The 19,451-nt window shown below is 36.7% G+C and overlaps 1 protein-coding gene across 2 annotated transcripts in view; it reads right to left on the reverse strand.

Annotated features, from left to right (window-relative positions):
- Positions 1-19,451, reverse strand: part of SGCZ (sarcoglycan zeta) — a 403,415-nt gene that overhangs the window by 166,318 nt on the left and 217,646 nt on the right. For both annotated transcript variants that reach the window (XM_070364121.1, XM_005890955.2), the window contains exon 2: positions 10,846-10,947. In XM_070364121.1, the coding sequence (XP_070220222.1) occupies positions 10,846-10,947 (102 nt within the window). The remainder of the gene's footprint in view (positions 1-10,845; positions 10,948-19,451) is intronic.

Below are 19,451 nucleotides of genomic sequence, written 5' to 3' on the forward strand. Positions count from 1 at the left end.
AAAGATCTTCATGACCCAGATAATCACGACGGTGTGATCACTCACCTAGAGCCAGACATCCTAGAATGTGAAGTCAAGTGGGCCTTAGGAAGCATCACTATGAACAAAGCTAATGGAGGTGATGGAATTCCAGTTGAGCTGTTTCAAATCCTGGATGATGATGCTGTGAAAGTGCTGTACTCTATGCCAGCAAATTTGGAAAACTCAGCAGTGGCCACAGGACTGGAAAAGGTCAGTTTTCATTCCAATCCCAAAGAAAGGCAATGCCAAAGAATGCTCAAACTACAGCACAATTGCACTCATCTCACATGCTAGTAGAGTAATGCCTAAAATTCTCCAAGCCAGGCTTCAGCAATACGTGAACCGTGAACTTCCAGATGTTCAAGCTGGTTTTAGAAAAGGCAGAGGAACCAGAGATCAAATTGCCAACATCTGCTGGATCATAGAAAAAGCAAGAGAGTTCCAGAAAAACATCTATTTCTGCTTTATTGACTATGCCAAAGCCTTTGACTGTGTGGATCACAATAAACTGTGAAAAATTCTGAAAGAGATGGGAATATCAGACCACCTGACCTGTCTCTTGAGAAACCTGTATGCAGTTCAGGAAGCAAGAGTTAGAACTGGACATGGAACAACAGACTGGTTTTAGATAGGAAAAGGAGTACGTCAAGGCTGTATATTGTCACCCTGCTTATTTAACTTATATGCAGAGTACAAAATGAGAAATGCTGGGCTGGAAGAAGCACAATCTGGAATCAAGATTGCTGGCAGACATATCAATAACCTCAGATATGCAGATGACGCTCCCTTATGGCAGAAAGTAAAGAACAACTATAGAGCCTCTTGATGAAAGTGAAAGAGGAGAGTGAAAAAGTTGGCTTAAAGCTCAACATTCAGAAAACTAAGATTATGGCATCTGGTCCCATCACTTCATGGCAAATAGATGGGGAAACAGTGGAAACAGTGGCTGACTTTATTTTTCTGGGCTCCAAAATCACTGCAGATGGTGATTGCAGCCATGAATTTAAAAGGCGCTTGCTCCTTGGAAGGAAAGTTATGACCAACCTAGACAGCATATTAAAAAGCAGAGATATTACTTTCCCAACAAACGTCTGTCTAGTCAAGGCTATGGTTTTTCCAGCGGTCATGTATGGATGTGAAAGTTGGACTATAAAGAAAGCTGAGCACAAAGAATTGATGCTTTTGAACTGTGGTGTTGGAGAAGACTCCTGAGAGTCCTTTGGACTGCAAGGAGATCCAACCAGTCAATCCTAAAGGAAATCAGTCCTGAATATTCATTGGAAAGACTGATGTTGAAGCTGAAACTCCAATACTTTGGCCACCTGATGCAAAGAGCTGACTCATTTGAAAAGACCCTGATGCTGGGAAAGATTGAGGGCAGGAGGAGAAGAGGACGACAGAGGATGAGATGGTTGGATGGGATCACCGACTCAATGGCCATGGGTTTGGGTGGACTCCAGGAGTTGTTGATGGACAAGGAGGCCTGTCGTGCTGCCGTTCATGGGGTCACAAAGAGTCGGACACGACTGAGTGACTGAACTGAACTGAATTGAACTGAGGGACATGTATGAACCACTTAAGAATGTATATATTTATTTTTATCCTTATATTCAGATATTTTCCTCAGGTTTTTTTTGGATTTTACAAAGATGTCTGAATTTACAAACATTAAAAAGCACTTAGTTGCACAAATGCGTTACCTTTTCTGTATTCACTACTAGTGTTCCTTAACAAGCATGTAATGTAATCTTGATAAAGAGGCTCAGATGAATTATTTGTAGATATTTGGTAAATATAACAGAAAAGGTTTAAGTTTATCAAAACTGAGGAAAGTAAATTGGTACAACCACTGTGGGGAATAGTTTGGAGATTCTTTAAAAAACTAAAAATAGAGCTACCATATGATCCAGCAATCCTACTCCTGGGCATGTATCTGGAGGAAATCATAATTTGAAAGGATATATACACCCCAATGTTCATTGCAGCACTATTAAAAATAGCCAGGACATGGAAGCAAACTAAATGGCCATCAACAGAGGAATGGATCAAGAAGAAGTTGTACATGCGCACACGCACATACACACACATGTATAATGGAATATTACTTAGTCATAAAAAGAATGAAAGAGTGTCATTTGGAGCAACATGGATTAACTTAGAGGTTGTCATACTGAAGGAAGGAAGTCAGACAGAGAAAGCCAAATATCACACGATATTGCTTATATGTGGAATTTTAAAAAATGGTACTGAGGAATCTATTTACAAAACAGAGATTGAGTCACAGACATAAAAAACAAGCTTAAGGGTACCAAGGGGGAAATGGGGAGAGGGATAATTTGGGAGATAGGGACTGACATATACACACTATTATATATAAAATAGATAACTAATAAGAACCTACTGTACAGCACAGGAAGTTCTGTTCATACCCTGTAATGACCTGTGTGGGATTAAAATCCAAAAAAAGAGTGGATATATGTCTATGCATAACTAACTCACTTTGCTGTTCACTTGAAACTAACACAACTTTGTAAATCAACTATACTTCAATTGAAAAAAAAAAACTGAGGAACTTAAAGTCCTATTATTTCTAGTGTTGTCAGACTGTAAATATTTACAGCAATTATTTATTTAGAATAGCAGGTCTACAATGTCCTGAAACATCTGTAGAAGAAACTTTTACAAAAACTAGGTGGCTAGAACAAGAAACAGTGACTTGAGATGTGAATTCTGGCTCACTTTTGAGTCCTCAGACCTTGAACATCTCATTTAAATTCTCTAAGTCTTGAGGTAAAGTATCTGCAAAATGGGAATCAAGTTATCTGCTCTGATAACTTCACAAGGTTGTTGCTTTGACATTTATATATCTTTACATGGAATTCACTGAACATATTAATTAAGAGAAATAATAAATATTACATTGATAAATATCTTAAAATATGGGGGAAAAAAACATTGATTTCCGAACAAGCTAATAACAGGATGGATTTTCAGACTTCATGTTAATTGACCCATCAGAAAAGGTTCTGCATTCTATCAACCTCTTTCCTTTCAGGATACCATACTCTTTGGGTTTTCTTCCTACCTCACCAGTCTCCCCTTCTTAGTCTGTGATTGGTTCTTACACTTCTTTCTAAGCTCTTCAATATTGGGGTAAAGGATTATAGTGAACATAGACAGAATATCCAATATTCTATCCACACTCACTGATACTCTTGTTTGATCTCATGTATTTAAATTAGATAATAATAGCTATGGATATTAATATTGATATTAAAATGTCTCTAATTTGAGTCTCTAAGTTATACCTCAACATGAAATACACACTCAGATATCTTGCTAACTTGAATTACCTGCTCTTCTAGTAGGCAAAATTAATAGCTCCAAAATTGTGCTCAAAATCTTCACCCACTGCCTGCTTTGCCCCACACTGGCTAATAGTGACTACTCAGAACAAAAAACCTTGATATTATACTAGGATCTCTCTTATTCTCACATCCCATTTGCAATGCGTTAGCAAATCCCTGGAGAAGGAAATGGCAACCCACTCCAGTACTCTTGCCTGGAGTCCCATGGACGGAGGAGCCTGGTAGGCTACATATAGTTCATGGGGTCTCGAAGAGTCAGACACGACTGAGTGACTTCACTTTCACTTTTCACTCTCATGCATTGGAGAAGGAAATGGCAACCCACTCCAGTGTTCTTGCCTGGAGAATCCCAGGGATGGGGAAGGCTGGTGGGATGCTGTTCTATCAGGTCGCACAGAGTCGGACACAACTGAAGCGACTTAAGCAGCAGCAGCAGCATTCCTCATATTAGATTCTGTGGTAAACGCTTTACCTCTTATCTCTCCTAACAATAACCACAATATCTAGTCTCTAAAAATATTAGGGGCTATTATAAACTTTATTTTGCAGATGACAAAAGAAAGACCCAAAGAGGTTAAATAAGGTAACTAGTCTCAACTACTAAGTAACAGAGACAGAATTTGAAGCCAGGAACTGGACTTCAGAAATCTACTCTATGCTGAATGTTAGCTGTATTAAAATCCATTATCTGTCTGAACAGCCACAAAAATGATTTGAAATATAATAGAAATGAAAAAAAAATCAAGAAAATGGCCAACTGACATTCACAACACCAAAAGGCACAGCTTTTCTCCACAAGCACAAAGGCACAGGGAAGAAGTAATGGAAAATTCATCCCCATATGCAATATGAACCATAAAGTGATTGATAAGAAACTTGTAATGCTTATATGAAAAAGAATGTTAAAGAATGTTTCTGAGCAACACAAAGTAAGTTCTCAAAAAAAAAAAATTCAGGAGAGAAGCCATATTCTTAGACAGAAAAATCTCAGAACTATAAAGACGTCAATTTTATCAAATTCAATGTAGCCATAATTAAGTTTCCAACTGGAATTTTTATGAAACTTGACAGCTGATTAATAAATTCTTTTGGAAGAGAAAATGCACACTAGTCAAAAGGTTTTGAAAAAGAGCAATAATGCAGAACTTGCTGTAACAATTCCTTAAAGTTACAGTTTACTTTTAATTGAAATATATCGATAGAACAGGTAGAGGGACCAGAAGTAAATCTATGCACATTTAGTAATGTAGTATATCAGGAAAGGTGTATTTAATCAGTGATGTTAAAAAATGGAGTATTCAAATTATGGTATTGGGGACTATTGGTCATGAAGGATATGAGCATAGGAAGGAAAGAAGGCAGGGAGGGAGAGAGAGAGAGAGAGAAAGGAGAACAGAGAGAGAAAGGAAAAGAGAAAATAAAAGGAAAGGAAGGAAAGAGTGATGGAGGAAGGATCCTACCTAATAGGATACATCAAAATAGAAAAGTCTCAAAAACACTCTCACTACCAAACAAATAGAATGATAATTATTTCTTTTAAAAATAAAATTGTATTGGAACAGCCAATAATTTATTCATACAAATGTATGCTACAAACATGAAAAAGTGAAAACCAAGGAAAGAAAGATTACTTCACAGCAGCATATAGTATGCCTCCTTGAGCTATTTTCACCCATATCCCAGAAGAAATGAAGGAATGGTGATATATTCTGAAAATATAAAGAAAAGTTTAATCCAAATCAACTAATTTGGATACAGGAAAGAAGGTGGTAGAGTAGACAGTACTGGGGAAAAAAAAAAAAAAAACCAGACTGAATATGTCATTGGAAGACATCCACAGAGGCAGAAAGGGCCACCAAGTCCCATGGAACTAGTATAGTCCAAGTCTGGTTGATACAAGCATGTACTCAGTTTGGCTGCCCCTTCCCATCAGCAATGTCTCCAGGGAAACAAAGCTGCTAGACAGTAATTCTCTACCTCATATATGGTAGAGGCTCATTAGGGATAATGTGAACTAGGTAAGGAAAGTGCTGTCAGTTCTAGTATTTAAAACTTTTGATTTTAATAAAACCAGAGCTCAAAGACAATAAAATATTTAAAAGACTATATGGACCTAAGGCAAATTCTGACAACACCCTTGTAAATAAAATACACGAATTATATAGAGCAAAGGCAACATTAATATGGAGAAAAATAAACTAATGGCATAGAAGAAAGACTCTAGATAATAACTTCCTTCTATCAGAGAAAACATACAAAGTTTAAAATAGAGAAATTATGATAGCTGCAGAGGATTAAAAAGATCATAAGAATTATTGCTTTCTCTGAAGACCTCAACAAATGGAACTGAATGATATTGAGTGATATAATATAGAAAAGGTCCCTGAAATGAAAGAAGTGAAATGGCAAAAATGTATCAGGCATCCAGGCAGAACAAGCCTGGCATCAACAGGAGAAAAATACCAGGCTTTCCTGAGACTTTTAATAGCAATATCCGGTGCTAGAATTTTATAGAGCAATGAAGTAACAGGAAAAGAAGAGAGGAACCATTAATAATGTTCCAGAAAAGAATAAAGACAACAGAAACCTTTCACGGGAAATATTTCAAGGAATAGCAAACAAACAAACAAAACTAATTAACAATGAAATACAAGTAAGGAAGAATGATTTGAATAGTAAAATCAGTCCTGGATAATCCATAATAAAAGAAGGACTGGTGGTGAGACTGACAGCCATCTGTATGTAAAATTAAGACCAAAGTGCCAAGGCAATTAAACTAGCAGAACAGAATGTAAATATTATGAACTCTGACAAAGTTAAGTATGTAATTATTAAAAAAAAAACCTGAAAATGAATAGGGGTGAAGACAAATTGGAGGAAAGCTAATCACCTCAAAATGCATGGCAGGGAGTTAATGAACACGGTCTGAAATTAAAACATGGGGCTAATGCATCCAGCTTCTTAATGGTATTCATCTTTTATTCTTAACTATAAAGGTAAGTTTAGAAAAAAACCTTTCTCACGGTGAAAAAATATTTAAGGTCAGCAGTTCTTTCCAATTTGTTTCTGTTTGCTGCTGCTGCTGCTAAGTCGCTTCAGTCGGGTCCGACTCTGTGCAACCCCATAGACGGCAGCCCACCAGGCTCCCCCGTCCCTGGGATTCTCCAAGCAAGAACACTGGAGTGGGTTGCCATTTCCTTCTCCAATGCATGAAAGGGAAAAGTGAAAGTGAAGTCGCTCAGTCGTGTCTGACTCTTCGCGACCCCATAGTCTGCAGCCTACCAGGCTCCTCTGTCCATGGGATTTTCCAGGCAAGAGTACTGGAGTGGGGTGCCATCGCCTTCTCCATTGTTTCTGTTTAGTTATGTATAATATACTAATAATAAATAGCAAGTATATGTCTCTCAATATATTGATCTTTTCATTTGTGCAAATCTCTACATAACTGTCGTGATATTCACCAAATGTTAATTGTTTTTTTTTTTCTTGAGTGTAAAGACTTTGGGACAATTTGTGTATGTGTTTTAACTTGAATAAAGACACTAGAGTAAAATAAATCCCATCTGCATTAAACATCTGAATGTGAAATAACAGTGATAAAAATGCTAATAACAAAAAGATTATAGAAGCTTACAGGTATCTATTTGTATGGATTGGTTTTGCAAGGGAGAAAGGAACCTGAATAGAGATTTTCCAGGGCAGCTGAGGAATACAGGGTCAAGAGATTATCATGCTGTGTAAGCAGGAGAGAGGTTTGTTGAACTTGCCTGGCCCCATGGCTTTGTGTCTGAACTCTCTAAAGAACTGAACACAGGAGGTGAAAACCTGATTGCAACCAAGAACCCAGTTAGCATCAGAGCTTCGAAGCCAAATGAAATGACTGGAAGTAAAGGGAAGGTAGAACCTTGCTCATAGATCTGCTATTGCAGGAATCCTGAAAAATGCAAATTTGTTTGCTGTGCTATGGAGTTACTGGAATTGGAATTAACTGGTAGTTGTCCCCGACACAATTATCAGCCTGTCATGCACGATGCTGGGGTGGGGGGCAGTGGTGAGGTACCAGCTTAAGTGAGGATCCTTAAATAGGAAAACAAAACAAAACAAAACAACAACAACAACCCCAAAAAACTAAGAGAGGTGTTCAGCTATAATCAAATGAAGTTATTGTTGCTGTTGTTCAGTCATTAAGTCGTGTCTAACTCCATGAATTGCAGCACGCCAGGCTTCTCTGTCCATCACTATCTCCCCAAGTTTGTTCAAACAGTGAAGTTGGACAATATTTAAAATTGCCCTAGAGAACTCATGATGCAATGTTTTTACAGTAGGAACTAGTGAAATGTAGATAGTTTAACCATCTCAGTACTCTGAATTTCTGAAATCTTGAGAAACATTTAAATTACATTAAAAAGCTGGTGATACAAGTTTTAAATTCCTGATAATTTAAATATTTAACCTAATGTTAGACTGCATGCATTAAAGTCCCATTCAGAATATTATATATAAGGTCAAATTCCATATTCTTTGAATATTTTGTACCCAAAGATAACTATACACTTAACTTCACAAATGTTGAGTACCTACTCTATGAAAATAATGTTAATTTTGAAGATGCATTGAATTCTAAGATATTTTAAACATACAACATGCTTTTCTGTGTGTGCTGATATGATCAACCACTTTAAAAGGTTGTTTTCTTAAAAGCATGAAGAAAAGAGTAAACTTCATTGGGTAATAACAGAACTTCAAACGTCTATAGAATTTTGGTGGTGAGCACAGGGCCTGTGAGCTTGTAGGGTAGAAACAGCCCATGATTTATTAAGTTAGGAGGTTAGGTGCTTATGTCTACGGGCAACTGCACTTTCTGACCAATAGAAATGTACTATCTTTCTACAGGATTAAATAACTACATAACTAGAAAATAAATTTCAGAGTGCAATACTGGCTAAATATAAAGAAGGCAAGCCATTGGCATTAGCGCAGGAAAGCACACACACAATCAAAACACACACACACACAAATCAAAATTGCAGGAAAAAAACTTGCACAAATCAAAATTGTAATATACTTCTATTTTTCTCTTAATTGAATTTTCATAATTACATTTTGAATTGATTAGATTTTCTTATCTTACCTACAGGAACTTATCTTACCTACCTACACTTTATCACAAAAACATTTGAATATATAAAAATGTGTAGAAAGATTGAAATGTACAGTGGAATTTAAAAAATGATGTAAAATCTCATCTCTACAATTATTACTGAGTATTTTGTGTTCTTTTTTAACCTAAGATTTAGGCATTTTGATCAGTTTCTACCAAACTCATATTATTCATGAGAAAAATGAAGGCTCGGGAACTTTGTGGCCAACTTTTTAAAACAGTGCAATAACTTGACGGCAGAGAAAAAACAACTGCATGTGTTCAGGGTAAGAGAGTCTTAATGTGGAGCTTGCTTATAAAAGATACATTTTTCTCCTTAGTTTAAATATTTATTTTTGTGGCATATGGGTAGAGACATTTTCAAGGAGTAAATGAGTCTCTTTTTTGTTCTCAAACCAGACCTCCAGTCTGCCTGCTAATGGAACATGCTCCCTCCTGCCTGGGCGGTACCACACTTCACAGGTACTGAGAGGCAAAGGATAATGAGAAGAGAAGCGCCAGGACTGGGGATGGGAAAGGGAGCATACAGATTCCAATCAATATGGTGGGTTTTAGAAATGCTTGTGAACTTTCCCAGGGATAAAGGTTTGAAAGCCCATCTGTCACTACCTCACATTTAAATACTATCACAGTAAATTCCTTCTTATTTGGTCCACAGATGGAGTGAACATACCTCTCAGGTTCTTAGGAGAATCCTTGTTTACACCTGTTGCTATACTCTCAAAAATGTTCCTACTAAGAAGGTAAATTTTATGATCCTCCTGCCGACAGGGACCTTGACAATCCTTCTCTAAACTGTACTCTAAAGAAGATACTCCAAAATGATCTAAAACGGCTTTGAAAATAAATCTTTTTTTTTTTTTTTTTGTGGCGAGGAGGGCGGTCATCCCTGGATTTATCAGTAGGATATATTTTCAAAGAAGTTCCTGCCTATGATGACTCTCACCTTTGTCCTATGTTAAGTACTATTTTTATTTTCATGTATGAGTTTGCATTTCTTCAAATATGAAATTATTTAATAGTGCCAAACACAAGAAGGAATCAGAAAATAACTGAGTGGTGATGACTTCCAATCAAAGGGAAGATGCTAATATGTGTTAGCATGCTATTTTTTCAGTTTTCATAAAAATAAAAAAGAACAATACCAAACTTTTAAATCTAGTTGGTTTTGCTTGTTTATTCCTGTAAGGTCAGGTGTGCATACGGATCTACTGTGTTATTTATTCTCTGACCAAAATCTAGAAAATAATTTTAATAAAAAATTTCCAATACCCAGAGTAGCAGTCACTATAGTATATATAATACATTAGGAAGCATTGCGGCTCACACATAACAAAATAAATGTTAAATGTAATATAATTATCCTATTTAGAGTTTTTATAGAAAAGAATCCTTTGTTCTGTGTTCACTTTGATATTTAAGGGAAAAAATAGCCTTGAAGCAAATTATAAAATTTTGGCTTACTGTGCAACTCATTTGCTAATATATTATATTAAAAATATTCAAACATTATTCTAGTCTAAAATAGACTTTGATATTTATGAAATAATGTTAATAATCTTTCCATATTTAACAATCTTTCTAATTATTATGTTTTATTAAATTAATTTCCACACATACACACTTGTCCTAGGGGAGTGCCTGTTACACTTGAAAGAGTCTAGTGAGATTTTGATGTACCAAAGATACTACCTTCTGAGAAATAACACACTTCAGCCAAAATAAGCAACATTAAGCTATAATGTTTTGATTTGTACCATGCTGCCAGGTGATAAAATACACATAGCACACACACATACATTCACATTTGAAAGAGTAAATATTCTTACTGGTTTTAAATAATGTAGATCCAGAAATAAATTCAATTTCTGTACTAAGACTTTTTGTCACCTCTTTTAAAAAAATGCATGGCCATTAAAGCTGAAAAGATGTATAATATATTGAATTAGAACCATTTATTCAAGCCAAGGTTCTTGCAAAAATTACTCAAAATATGTTAAATGCCCCTTTTGGAATGAATATAACTGGATTTTTAATGTCAGAGGGGCATATTTTATAGACTAACAAAAGCAACACTGCAGTTTAATTCAAAAAGGCTCTCTAATTTGTCAGTTTGAAACTAACCTTCTCCACGGGTTTTTCAATTGTTTCATTGTTTTGATTTCTTCACATAAGTCTTAGCATAGAGTAACTAATGCATACTAAAGAGATAAGGGGTTTTTGTCTTCCTATTTTCAAGCTAAAACATAACCTGTAAATTATCTTTTACAGTAAGCCAAAGCCAGTATCACATACCTTTCGGGAATGAATTTCTTTCACATACAATGGAAGTAGAAACTCAGATATACCTTCAAGTCGGATTCCCTTCTTGGTGACTCTCAGATTTCCCATACCATCCTACAAGCAATGAAATATAGTTCACTTTTAGGTTAACTGGAGAATGAATAACTGGCCATAATTTTCTTAGGCCTAAATTGAGAAAACAGTAAGCTCAAATCTGTGATGATTTAAGGAAAATTAGAGGCTGAATCTGCTTAATGAATGATTGCAGCAGTTGGCATGCATATAGTGGGCTCTGTGTAAAATGAACAGGAAAAGAGGAGGATAAAGGACCTGGTAGCTTCTTTCCAGTCTAACAGAGACTAGGACTCATCTGTGAATAAATCCTATACTTTCTTCATGCACCAACACTTTTAATTATTTATTAGGCATAATTATACTTGCTTCCTGATTATTAAAAACAACTCTTTGTTTGCAGAGAGATCTAATGATATTTTACACGACAGTTATACACATATTTCTACTATAAATGCTCACATTTGTACAAGCAGTTAATGATGGACTAGTGTATGTAAGCATGGTGTCCCAGTATTTTAATCATGGGTAACGCTTATGTCCTTTTCTTTAGAAAATAATACTCCACGAGTATTATAAAACAGGGCACAGATAATATTTATGAGACAAAAAATAAAAATAGTAAGAACAGAGTAGTGATAGGAATCAAAGAAAGGAGATTTCACGTCTGGTTGGAGAGTACACCACTTCTCGTGGAGGAGACTGACTGTGATAAAAGACCTTATATATGGCAAAACCAATACAATATTGTAAAGTTAAAAAAAAAGAATATGGAGTTTCAACAAGAGATGTCCCTAGAGAGAGGAACGAACTGACCATTCTGGGCACAATCAGGAAATAGTATTCCACCCAACCTGGCTAATGGAATATCATGAGTGAAAACAATTAGGAGCATGTTTTGAGGTCAGAGAAAGGAAAGCCATGAGCGTAGAGCTAAGGAATCTGTATGTATTGACACAACAGCCTCCAAGAGAAGGAACATAAAAAGTTCTTGAATAGCTCAATGGTTTGAAATGATCAGAGTTACACGTTAAGGAAAATCCGGTAGAAGTACTATGTGGAGCTATCTGACGGAGGGTCAGCGATAATGCACAACTCTGTAATAAGAGAGAGGAGTGTGCTGGAAGAGCAACTTTCAAGAGCTGGTGACTAGTTTTTTCTTGAGATACTGAAAAGGGGGCCATTTACCACTGACCCAAGGATTCACAACTATGACTATATAAGGACGAATAGTGAGTTTTACAATTGGAATAGGGAAATCTGTAAGCTCAATGGTCAAATAAGTTCAGCTTTGAACTTTCTAACTATACTTCCAGAAGTATCACAAAAATTTCAGAATTTTATTCATCAACCAACACATCTGTAGAAAGCAGGCTGGGAAGCGACAGTTGCTTTGGTCTTGCTTGACTTTATCATGATGGGAGAACAAGTTCTATGTGGGAAAAAAAGTATATAAAAACAAAGGAGAAACTCCTAGATAATGAGTAGGTCTGTAGGTTGGAAAGACGTATTCTATACATTCTGGGAGGCTGGGATTAGCAGAAGAGGAAAGGCAAGAGATTCAGATAGTCCTAGCCTCTACCCTCTGCTTTGACCTCAAAAGAAAGCCAGTGAATTAGTAGAACAATGCATAGAATTTTGAATAAGAACTGAAGGCCCTTTTTCTTTAACTCAGACAAAGAAAAACATTAAGAAGAGCAATGGAAATATTCTGAGGTGGAGAGATGTCAGTCTTCTCACGGAAGGAGAAAATAATTGATTCTGGTTGAACTGAACTTTGGATCAGAGGAATTCACTTCTTGAGCTTGAACTTTTTATCAGCTTGAACTTCAAGCTGACACTGAAAATGCCTTATAGGGAAATGAACTAATTTTTTTTAACATGAAAATTTCAAGCATCACTGAAGACAAATTCTGATGAGAAAACAGGCATACTTTTTTACTCTGAGACAGAACTAATTTATACCAGTTTTATAACATCCTCTTTCCCTTTTGAAACTGAAGTGTCTGATATAGATATTAGTTACAGGTCATTCATTCACTGACTCTTAAGAGCTTTGCAATAGTATGCGACAGAAACAGGCGGGATTAACAGTGATAGAGTTTCAAAACTGAGGATTTATTAACAGGAATGGCAAAAAGTCATAGGAATGTAGTGTCCTAAAGTAACAGAATAATGTCCCTCAAGTGGCTATTATTTTTCTTATTAAGTAGAGACACGTAAAAGCCAGAAAAATAGTATTAGGTTGCAAAAATAGCACAGAATAAAGGATATCAACAGGTGACAAATTAATGATCAAGTTCAATAGGGGATAAAAAATACAAGAAATGCTAAGACAGGTTTGTCATCAGATTAGACACTCAGGTTTTGAAATCTTGAAGGTGAGAACATTTCCAGTCATGATAAGGTCTGGAGGACACGGGAGCTACAGAAGTAGACTAGAGACAGAACTCTTTCGGTACTAAAATAGTAGTACTTATAAAGTGACAAGTGGCCTTCAAACATTGTTTTGTTTCAGAGGGGTTTTCTTGAGTTAATCGCACACAGTGGCTGTCCAGGTATGTTCTCAAACGCCTACTTGAAAGAAGTGTTCTGAAGTGCTTCTACAAAGTCGCTTTGCAAATGTTTAAGGCAACTGCTAGAGTATTTCAATACGCCAGCAAATTTAGAAAGCTCAGCCATGGGCACAGGACTGGAAAAGGTCAGTTTTCATCCCCATCCAAAAGAAAGGCAATGCCAAAGAATGCTCAAACTACCCCACAATTGCACTCATTTCACACGCTAGCAAAATAATGCTCAAAAACTCCAAGCCAGGCTTCAAGAGTACGTGAACTGTGAACTTCCAGATGCTCAAGCTGGATTTAGAAAAGGCAGAGGAACCAGAGATCAAATTGCCAACATCCACTGGATCATTGCAAAAGGAAGAGAGTTCCAGAAAAATATTTACCTCTGCTTTATTGACTATGCCAAAGCCTTTGACTGTGTGGACCACAACAAACTCTGGAAAATTCTTAAAGAGATGGGAATACCTGACCACTTGACCTCCCTTTGAGAAATCTGTATGAAGGTCAGGAAGCAACAGTTAGAACTGGACATGGAAGAACAGACTGGTTCCAAATAGGGAAAGGAGTACATCAAGGCTGTATATTGTTACCCTGCTTATTTGACATATATACAGAGTACATCGTGAGAAATGCTGGGATGGATGAAGCACAAGCTGGAATCAAGATTGCCGGGAGAAATATCAATAACCTCAGATATGCAGATGACACCACCCTTATGGCAGAAAGCGAAGAACTGAAGAGCCTCTTGATGAAAGTGAAAGAGGAGAGTGAAAAAGTTGGCTTAAAGTGCAAAATTCAAAAGACTGAGATCATGGCAAATAGATATGGAAACGGTGGAAACAGTGACAGACTTTTTTGGGCTCCCAAATCACTGCAGATGGTGACTACAGCCATGAGATTAAAAGACGCTTGCTCCTTGGAAGAAAAGTTATGATGAACCTAGATAGCATATTCAAAAGCAGAGAGATTACTTTGCCAAAAAGGTCCATCTGGTCAAAGCTATGGTTTTTCCAGTAGTTGTGGATGGATGTAAGAGTTGGACTATAATGAAAGCTGAGGCCAGAAGGATCGATGCTTTTGAACTGTTGTGTTGGAGAAGACTCTTGAGAGTCCCTTGGACTGCAAGGAGATCCAACCAGTCCATCCTAAAGGAAATCAACCCTGAATATTCATTGGAAGGATTGATGCTGAAGCTGAAACTCCAGTACTTTGGCCACTGATGCAAAGAAATGACTCATTTAAAAAGACCCTGATGCTGGGAAAGATTGAAGGTAGGAGGAGACGGGGACGACAGAGGATGAGATGGCTGGATGGCATCACCGACTCAATGGACATGAGTTTGAGTAAGTGCTGGGAGTTGGTGATGGACAGGGAAGCCTGGTGTGCTGCAGTCCATGGGGTTGCAAAGAGTCGGACACAACTGAGTGACTGAACTGAACTGAGACTATCTCAGGGCAATAGAAACAAATTCTATCATGAATATAATTCACAGTTCAATAGAAATAAAAAATGTTTTCATAAGATGTTTAAAAAGAAAAGAACTGGATATCCATATTAAGGGTGATATTATGTATATTATATACATATTTAATTTGGGGAAGTTTTGAATCTTAAGATCAGTGTTATCTTTCTATATAACACACAATTTGGGGGAACATAGATATATTTCATTTAAATTAGATGACATGGAACTTCCCTGGGTAAATGTAGAACTGTTACCATAGTTTAGTGTTGTGAATCTAACCTTGCTCCTTTATGTTCATGAGTCCTTTTTCTGTAAGTTTCTCTATATTATTTACATGTAGCTATAAAATACATGGAACTGTATAATATATATTCACTGTATAATTAACCTGATGTTCACATTCACACACCATGTCTGCCAATAAATTATGAGATGATGAAATAATCTGGTTTCTCTTATTTAAGAGAGTTGTAAAAGTGAATTTCTTCCTACTGTCAGTATAGCTTCTTGATTCACTGTATTCCTGGTCCCTTCCAATCTAAAGGGAGAAAATAATTTCTGGATTTGCTATTAAGATTGACATTGCCAAAACACAAGAAAATAACAGAATCTAATGCACCTATAGTACAGGCCCCAACCTTGGCTGTGCTACCTTCATCCTGTGCAAGCTTGAGCAATTTAGCTCACCATTTTGCATGTTAATTTTTGTTATATGTAAAAGGAATAATATTTAGCTATGAGTTTATAGCCAAGGATGACATGAGGATGTAAACTGATTAAACTCATGCTTATCTTTTGAGTTCTTCTGTATATATGTAAAAGTACTCAAAAGTCTTAACCATTATTACATTTTATTTGAAATTTTATCTCACATTATTATAAAAATTCATATCATTTACTTTCAAGGGATTATGTTTGAACTTCAGCATACATTAAATACATTAATTATCATCATTATAGTTATAATCTATAGTAGGAGAGCTTGGATTTGAAACGTGACTACTATTTACTAACTGTTGACTTTGGCATATTCTTTATCTAAACCTAAATCATTTTCTGTAAGAATCAGAAAACAATAGTTTTACTTACATGGATGTCATAGTAATTTAACAAGATAATATGCAAATGCATTGTTCCTGGATCTAGCATATTCTTGATAGTTATTCTCTATAGTTTATTTAAATTAATACTCTGATAATAAATATAATCTCTTTTTTTAATTTTATTTTATTTTTAAACTTTACATAATTGTATTAGTTTTGCCAAATATCAAAATGAATCCGCCACAGGTATACATGTGTTCCCCATTCTGAACCCTCCTCCCTCCTCCCTCCCCATACCATCCCTCTGGGTCATCCCAGTGCACTAGCCCCAAGCATCCAGTATCGTGCATCGAACCTGGACTGGCAACTCGTTTCTTACATGATATTTTACATGTTTCAATGTCATTCTCCCAAATCTTCCCACCCTCTTTTGTCTACCTCTCCCATTTCTTCCTTTCTATTCCCAAGGGCAATCATCTTCAACCTGGTAATTGCCTTCATACTTACACTGTTTGGAGTGTAAACTTAACATTGTTTACACTGTTATTTTATTGAATTACTCCTTACATTATCTAAACCCTTGGATTATAGATTTATGCCATTCCTTTTAAATATTTAAGGTGCTTTCTAAATAAACCATTATAAATATTATCACTTTTGTGTTAAGGAATAATATAAATAAATCTTCTCTCCTACTGAATCTTTTTTATTTTTTTAATTGGTAGAAAATTGCTTTACAATTTTTATTGGTTTCTGATGTACAACAATACAATTCAGTCATAATTTTATATATATATATATATATATATATTCCTTCCCTTCCTCTTCTCCCTCTCCTTACCCCATCCCACCCCTGTAGGTGATGACAGGGTACCAGGCTGGCTCCCTGTTTTATTTAGCAACTTCCCACTCAGATCAGATCAGATCAGTCGCTCAGTCGTGTCTGACTCTTTGTGACCCCATGAATCGCAGCATGCCAGGCCTCCCTGTCCAACACCAACTCCCGGAGTTCACTGAGACTCATGTCCATCGAGTCAGTGATGCCATCCAGCCATCTCATCCTCTGTCGTCCCCTTCTCCTCCTGCCCTCAATCCCTCCCAGCATCAGAGTCTTTTCCAATGAGTCAACTCTTCGCATGAGGTGGCCAAAGTACTGGAGTTTCAGCTTTAGCATCATTCCTTCCAAAGAAATCCCAGAGCTCATCTCCTTCAAAATGGACTGGTTGGATCTCCTTGCAGTCGAAGGGACTCTCAAGAGTCTTCTCCAACACCACACTTCAAAAGCATCAATTCTTCGGCGCTCAGCCTTCTTCACAGTCCAACTCTCACATCCATACATGACCACAGGAAAAACCATAGCCTTGACTAGACGAACCTTTGTTGGCAAAGTAATGTCTCTGCTTTTGAATATGCTATCTAGGTTGGTCATAACTTTCCTTACAAGGAGTAAGCGTCTTTTAATTTCATGGCTGCAGTCACCATCTGCAGTGATTTTGGAGCCCAGAAAAATAAAGTCTGACACTGTTTCCACTGTTTCCCCATCTATTTCCCATGAAGTGATGGGACCAGATGCCATGATCTTCGTTTTCTGAATGTTGAGCTTTAAGCCAACTTTCACTTTCATCAAGAGGCTTTTTAGTTCCTCTTCACTTTCTGCCATAAGGGTGGTGTCATCTGCATATCTGAGGTTATTAATATTTCTCCCGGCAATCTTGATTCCAGCTTGTGTTTCTTCCAGTCCAGCATTTCTCATGATGTACTCTGCATATAAGTTAAATAAACAGGGTGACAATATACAGCCTTGACCTACTCCTTTTCCTATTTGGAACCAGTCTGTTGTTCCATGTCCAGTTCTAACTGTTGCTTCCTGACCTGCATACAAATTTCTCAAGAGGCAGGTCAGGTGATCTGGTATTCCCATCTCTTTCAGAATTTTCCACAGTTTATTGTGATCCACACAGTCAATGGCTTTGGCATAGTCAATAAAGCAGAAATAGATGTTTTTCTGGAACTCTCTTGCTTTTTCCATGATCCAGCATATGTTGGCAATTTGATCTCTGGTTCCTCTGCCTTTTCTAAAACCAGCTTGAACATCTGGAAGTTCACGGTTCACATATTGCTGAAGCCTGGCTTGGAGAATTTTGAGCATTAGTTTCCTGACATGTGAGATGAGTGCAATTGTGCGGTAGTTTGAGCATTCTTTGGCATTGCCTTTCTTTGGGATTGGAATGAAAACAGACCTTTTCCAGTCCTGTGGCCACTGCTGAGTTTTCCAAATGTGCTGGCATATTGAGTGCAGCACTTTCACAACATCATCTTTCAGGATTTGGAATAGCTCAACTGGAAATCCATCACCTCCACTAGCTTTGTTCCTAGTAACTGTCTGTTTTACAATGATAGTGTATATACGTCAATGCTCAACTTTCTCAGTTTGCCCCACCCCCACCTTTCCCTGATGTGTCCACAAGTCAGTTCTCTACTAGGTTAATCAGGACCACTTTTCTAGATTCCATATTGATGCATTTATGTACGATACTTGTTTTTCCCTTTCTGACTTCACTCTCTTTTAAGTGGCTCTAGATTCATTCACCTCACTACAACTGACTCAAATTAGTTCCTCTTTACAGCTGAGTAACATTTCACTGTATAGTTACACCACAACGTCTTTATCCATTTACCTGTCAATGACATCTAAGTTGTTTCCACGTCCTGACTATTATAAATATTGCTGCAATGAACACTGGTGCATGTGTCTTTTAAAGGTGTGGTGTTCTCAACGTATATGCCCAGTAGTGGGGTTGCTGGGTCATATGGTAGATTTATTCCTAGTTGTTTTTTTTTTTAAGGACTCTTCATATTGTTTTCCACAGTGGCTGTATCAGTTATCAGCTCCCAGTTTTCAATGGTGCAGGAAGGTTCCATTTTCTCCACACTTTCTCCAGCATTTATTGTTTGTAGACTTTTTGATGATGGCCATGCAGACTGGTATAAGGCGATACCTCATTTCTCCTGCTATATCTTAAGCTTCTTCTTTTGAGTGATTTTCAAGACCCTTGGAGTGTCTCATGTAATTCTTTGTTTTTCAGATTATTCTTTTCTCATCATCATCCACTCATTACCTCCACTAAACTATAAAGCTAATATTTTTCAAAAAGTTCTGTTTTGTCATTAAATTTCTTTTTTAAAAACTGGGTTACAAAGAACATAACATATTATACTGATATTAGCTTCATGTGTGCAACATAATGTTTCAATATTTTTATGCATTATAAAATGATCACCATGATAAGACCTGTTGCCATCCGGTCACCATGCAAAGTTGTTATAATATTATTGACTATCTTCCTTATGTCACAGCTCAGTAACTTATTTTATATCTGAAAGTCTACAGTTGCAGCATTATTTATGCTATTCAAGATATGGAAACACCTAAGTGCTCACTGTGAGATGAATGGATAAGGAAATTGTATCTCT

The sequence above is a fragment of the Bos mutus genome, chromosome 27 (genome assembly GCF_027580195.1).
Source record: "Bos mutus isolate GX-2022 chromosome 27, NWIPB_WYAK_1.1, whole genome shotgun sequence".
NCBI classification, from domain to species: Eukaryota; Metazoa; Chordata; class Mammalia; order Artiodactyla; family Bovidae; genus Bos; species Bos mutus.